At 43.5% G+C, this 5,661-nt stretch overlaps 1 protein-coding gene across 1 annotated transcript in view; it reads right to left on the reverse strand.

Annotated features, from left to right (window-relative positions):
• The window catches only part of stag1a (STAG1 cohesin complex component a), a 19,702-nt gene that overhangs the window by 6,415 nt on the left and 7,626 nt on the right, over positions 1 to 5,661 (reverse strand). The window contains exons 13-21 of the mRNA XM_032501051.1: positions 5,190 to 5,304; positions 4,764 to 4,881; positions 4,294 to 4,397; positions 3,610 to 3,702; positions 2,951 to 3,244; positions 2,702 to 2,772; positions 2,099 to 2,267; positions 1,213 to 1,305; positions 105 to 279 (exon numbers count right to left, since the gene is read on the reverse strand). Of these exons, the coding sequence (XP_032356942.1) occupies positions 105 to 279; positions 1,213 to 1,305; positions 2,099 to 2,267; positions 2,702 to 2,772; positions 2,951 to 3,244; positions 3,610 to 3,702; positions 4,294 to 4,397; positions 4,764 to 4,881; positions 5,190 to 5,304 (1,232 nt within the window). The remainder of the gene's footprint in view (positions 1 to 104; positions 280 to 1,212; positions 1,306 to 2,098; positions 2,268 to 2,701; positions 2,773 to 2,950; positions 3,245 to 3,609; positions 3,703 to 4,293; positions 4,398 to 4,763; positions 4,882 to 5,189; positions 5,305 to 5,661) is intronic.

The following is a 5,661-nucleotide window of genomic DNA, read 5'->3' on the forward strand; positions in this document are numbered from 1 at the left end:
TTTTTTACAATTTATGTTATGTATGTGATGTGTATCTATGTGATCGCAATAAGATCAACAACTAAAAAGACTTAAAAACAGAGTGCCTGGTAAGAAGCTCTCACCCATGCTCTGACTCTCATCATCCTGGTCGATGAAGACGTGGTCCAGGACGAAGTTGAGCAGCTCGTTCTGCAGAGTGCTGTCTGGGTTGAAGACCAGCGGCTGGAGGCCCTCCCTGCCGCCGGAGACCAGCTGGTGACTGAAGATCATCAGCAGGTCGCAGAGAAGCATGAACGCCTGCACAAGAGGCACACACAAGGAGTTATGATTGGATGGAAATATGTTCCCAATTCATTCTACAACAAAAACTAAAGACCAAAACTTGCTTAGTTTTGTCAACAAAAAAAAAAGTATATTTATGGGTCAACAAAAACATTTCTGCCTATTGCCCTCTTTAGTCTATTAGAACATCAAAATAAACTGATCTGTATGTTTTATGAAAAACAAATCTATTTCATTCATGTATCTATTAGAGGTGTGACGAGAAACAGGATTTGAACACTATTTTAAAGAAAACTTCAATGATAAAATATGGCTGGAGAAATAGTCCGTTACTCAATTGAAAGGCACAAAATGAAAACCAAGCACTGTGAAAGGTTTTGCCACAAACTCAAATAGTTTCTCTCCTGTTTAACTAACCTCTTGAGACCTAATAACTGCGGCGTATCCACCAGGAATCCAAAATGCTGCCACAAAAAAATGTAAAAGTGGCCGTTGGTGTTGGGTACCGTTTCACATTTTTACCGGTACCTGAAATTCGGTGCCAATACCCAACAGTGCCATTCCCTTCTGTATTAACAACAAATATATTTCAGTTGTACCGACATTGAATCCGGAATCGCGAGAGAACTCTATCCTCGGCGAGAAATATGGTAACGTTTATAATAACGTGAGATCTCGTGGGACGAGATCTTGTCACACCTTTATGTATTTATTTATCTAGAAAGATCCCTACATGGCAAACCTTGAAATGGTTTCATCATTCAAGCTGTTGTAACATATCACACACTGTGACAATTGTGTTTTTATCTCTACTGAAGACTGTTTCTAGTTTTTATACTGGTTCTGTTCGCCACAATCCAGAAAACCTTTCTGACAATAATGCACACATGTTATGACGTCTAATTCTTAAGTGGATGTTAAAGTGTGAGCCCACGTGTGTGATGTTACCTGTTCTTTGACTGGTGTGTTGACGTTGGACAAGCACTGCTGGCACACAGCCAGGAAAGACTTTACCACTCTCCTGAGAGCCACCAGGTCATCCTATACACACGCGCACACAAAAAAACATTAGTGTCACAAATAATGACCACTTCAATGGAAATCGATATTAAACAACAGTTCCTGTCAGGCTAAATGTCTGCACCAGTGAAGTAATCAAACTTTAATGATTTCAACTAACTTCATTTAGGCAGAAGAATCAATACACTTTGTGTTGACACTGGTCAAGTCTGTCAAGGTTTTCAGAGAGCACTAATAAAGATTGACTGACGATGATCGAGTTTTGTTTCCGTTTTTATTATTGACACATTGTCAGCCCGGGCCATATTACTTCTATATTCTGTGTAATTCAAATGATCAAGAGAAAATAATCTTTAGTTGTAGCTCTAGTTACTGGTGAAGAATTAAGTGGCATTTAATGGGGGATATTCTAGCTGCTGTAGGTCAGAATGCGGAACTAAGCTAAAATGACCCCCAACCAAATTAAAATACTGCACTGCAGGAAAGAGGCAAATGTTCCCCAGCAGTGGATTAGGGGTTAAACTATTTTACAGGTGTGGGCTTTGGTCCACCACAAAACAGCAGCCACAGGATATGATGCCTCTGTGCAATGTATAAGTGTTAGATGAGATGGATTGCGGGTAAGCCCCTGAATTGGGGGGGGGTAAGCAACCTGCATGATGACATGATGATTTATCACAGCTAAGCTGCCCCTCTCTGCCAAATACAGATAAGCTCCTGTCCCTCTGGGCCACTGATGCTCTGACACAGCAGTCTTAACTCTGAGATCTGAGTGTGCAGTGTCAAAGCTCTGTCAGTGATGTGAGTCCAGCACCTTGCTGGGAGCCCCCTCCGTGATCTTGACGAGCTGCCAGAGGACAGAGTAGTGGGAGCACTGCAGGGCCTGGACGGCTATCTGCTCCGGCATGGAGCCCTGCTCGATGCCCGCCTTCAGCAGCCGGTAGCAGCTCCCAAATAAATCCCATCGTGTCAGGTCGTGCGCACTGAGTCGGGAAACAAGAGGAAAACACACTAGGTTTCATATAGTATGTTCGGTCATCAAGCTCATTTGGTATCAGTTTGTAGCCAGTGCTCCATTTTACATAACTTAAAAGAGTATGTTTTGATATGGTGTCAAAACTCCAAAAACCTGTCAACCATTTCCTAGCCCGATGCACCACAAAGCGTCACCTTCTCAATATTATTATTTATTGCTACACATGGTTTTCGTCAACAAATTCAAGCTTGTCAGATATATATGAACTCCCCTTTCATTTGTATCTGCTCTTGAAACAGACACTTCCTGAATGTAGCGGAGCGTAAACACAGCAGACAACAGACAAAAGGCAAAACCAAAAAAAAGAAAATTGCATTGATGATTCATTTTAACACCCCTAATGGATGGCTGGATAGATGGCTAGATAAGAGAGAGTCTTACTTGTGGAAGGCTGTGAGTCTCTTGAGCATGGATAAAACATTGTAGATATCGTCATCATCGGCCTCCTCAGCCTGCAGATGAAAAAACACCTGTTTGTACACGACTATGTTGATGTTATATGTATGCGTCTTAGCCTCCAGTACACATTAAAACTGTATATTTCTAATCATCCAGACTTCCTCTGCAGCTTTAGACTAAATTTCAAAACACATGCGCCATGGCAAACACCGGCAACCCGTCCCGCCGTACCTCCTGCAGCAGCTCTTCCACGGAGTGAGCGAAGCGATCCGTCATCTCGTCGATGAGCTGTGAGCGGGCGATGTCCACGCGGTTCATGATGGTGTACTCCTCGGAGCACAGGATGCTGTAGGTCTTACTGCAGGCCTCGAGGACATCCATCTCAATGTGCTTATCCACCACCAGCCGGATCTGCTTCAGCAAGGCGTCCAGGTGCTTCTCCATGCGCCCCGCGCTGTACACGTCCAGGTCAAAGAACTGAGGGATCTGCAGCAGGTTGGCCACCTTCTCCGAGTCTGCCTGATACTGTGGAGAAGGAGACGGGGGGGGGGGGGGGGGAATTAGATACAAGCAGACTTCCAGCATACAGAAAATAAGTCACAAGCAGAGGCAGGAGAGAGAAAGACAGACCCATCCATCAACTTTGTTTTTGGTTCCAAGTTAGTAAAATGGTCGATTACATTTCAAGTATTTGGCCAGCACACTTGTCCAGAGTGGCATACATTCAATAAGACTTGTCCTGACTATATAAGGGTGTTATGCTATATAACACCCTGATCAATTATTTCGGCAAACAGATCAATCCCTCAGCCCACTCATTAATCAGTGCCACTGGCCTCTCCGTTGCTGGCCCTGAGCAGACTGCAGGCTGGACTTCAGGACGCTCTTACCTTGGACAGAAGCATGGGCAGAGCCATGATGAAGTGCTCTGTCAGTTTATTCTTATCGTCTATCTGGGTCTTCCTCTCCTTTGCCGTCAGCACCTGGACAAGCAGAAACAAAACCTAAGGTCAAATGTAGCCCTAGGTAAGAAAAAAGGCCAACGAAACAATGATTTTGTGTTCAGAGGTAATATAATGTCCTTAGATTATCACCAGGAGGGTTATTCATGTGTAGAAAAAAATCCGCTTTTGCTACGTCTGTCCGCAACCCATAAATCTACCGAGGACACTGTTCCTTGCTGACAATAAAAAAGCAAACTCTGTTCAGTTGTTAACTATTTGATAATTTTAGTGACACATTTTTAAACTGAACAACGCTTTGGATTGTTTCTCTCTTGTCAAACCAACAACAAATGGATACTCATCAACTTGATCCCCTGTCAAACGGTGGGCACGGTCTTGTAACACAGTCATGGAAATATGTCTTTATTGCCTACGGACAATAAAGTATTATCCTATCTTCTCTTATCTTTGAAAATTGGCAGATTACGACTGCCACATCTAAATTCAGAAAAATGAGTTCTCTAAACGGTCTCTAGTAGCATCCACCTGCTCTCTTATCACACTAGTCGCACGTTCTACTCAACTCAAGTACACCGAATGCTCAAAGTATAGTGTGTATCCTTGACCTACCCGTTTGCCGGTGCCTCTGCCAACAGGTGGGTGCGCTTCTGCTGCCTGACGGATGGTGCACACCATCAGCTCTATCAGAGCGCTCTCCTGTCTGTCTGACAACACTGCAGGGAAGAGACAGAAAGACCAGACTCAGATTGTCAGCAACAGTCAGAAACAGAGAAAGGGATGCAATGAGTTTCACCGCAGTACAAGCAACATCATCTTTTAACCTAACCTCCCTTTCCTTTTTTTTTACGTTTTTATTTTTTTGCACTATAGCTATGTTACTTTACGTTATTTTATACAATTATTGACTTTCTCTTTTCTTACTCTTTGCTTGACTGTGAGGAACTGCAACTGGACAGTTTCCCTAAGGGGATCAATAAAGTCATCTCCACTAGCTGTTTTTTTGGCTGATGTTGTCCTTGACAAGTGACCTAAAACTGTTCATAGGCTTAAAGAGAGAACAATGACAGTGTGTGTTTTACCCTCCTCTCCCTGCACGGCCTCTTCCAGCAGAAGTTCACTCATACACTCCCAGTCTTTCAGCAGCTCCTGAGAGCTTTCCCACAACGAGTCCACCAGGTAGGCTGCATGCTCGTGAAGCTACACACAGACACACACTTAGTATATGATCAGATCAAATCTTACCGCTGACATCCACAACTTTTTTATCAACTACAAAGAGGGTAACGTTTCGTATTAGCAGAGTGAAATGTCATCAAACAATCAAGTAATATTATTTACTTTTTTGTCATTGTGAAGCAGGACAGGACTTGGGGATGATTTTTCTTTCTCATTATTACAGTCTCCCATGAGTTTCAGGGTTTTACCATACTCCACCACATCAAAAGGATATAATATCAATATATTATTTAAAAACAGCAACAAAATAAGTGTAAATCTCGCGTTACCTCACTCTCCAGAAAGAAGAGCACCAGCATGCGGATGAGATTCCCGTTGGGACTGCTCCTCCCTCGTCGCTTAGCCAGCGCTTCCTCGGCCTGTGGGTCATGACGACTGAACAACCTGACAGACAGGGAGAGAGAAAGCGTGATTGAGAGGGAGAAATAGAAAAGGTGAACAGACAGAAACAGAGATTGAGAGAGGGGAAAGACAGTAATAGAGGAAAATAAGATAAAACATTCAAAACTAGGGTTGCACCATATAAGTTAACCCGTTAGTGCCGGATGCTTCGCGACGACACATCTACCGCCGGTTACTGCGTTACGCAACTCCTGAACCTCCTGCCGGCTGGATTTTGTATTCGGCAGTCTTTTCATGACGCGTGCAGCAGAGAACGCACTCACATTGGTTCAAATACACATGAGGAGTGTCTTGTTGGCTATTTAAAGCCATGTGACCACCAAAATGTACCGTAGTTTG

Source organism: Etheostoma spectabile, chromosome 20 (assembly GCF_008692095.1).
Source record: "Etheostoma spectabile isolate EspeVRDwgs_2016 chromosome 20, UIUC_Espe_1.0, whole genome shotgun sequence".
NCBI lineage: Eukaryota > Metazoa > Chordata > Actinopteri > Perciformes > Percidae > Etheostoma > Etheostoma spectabile.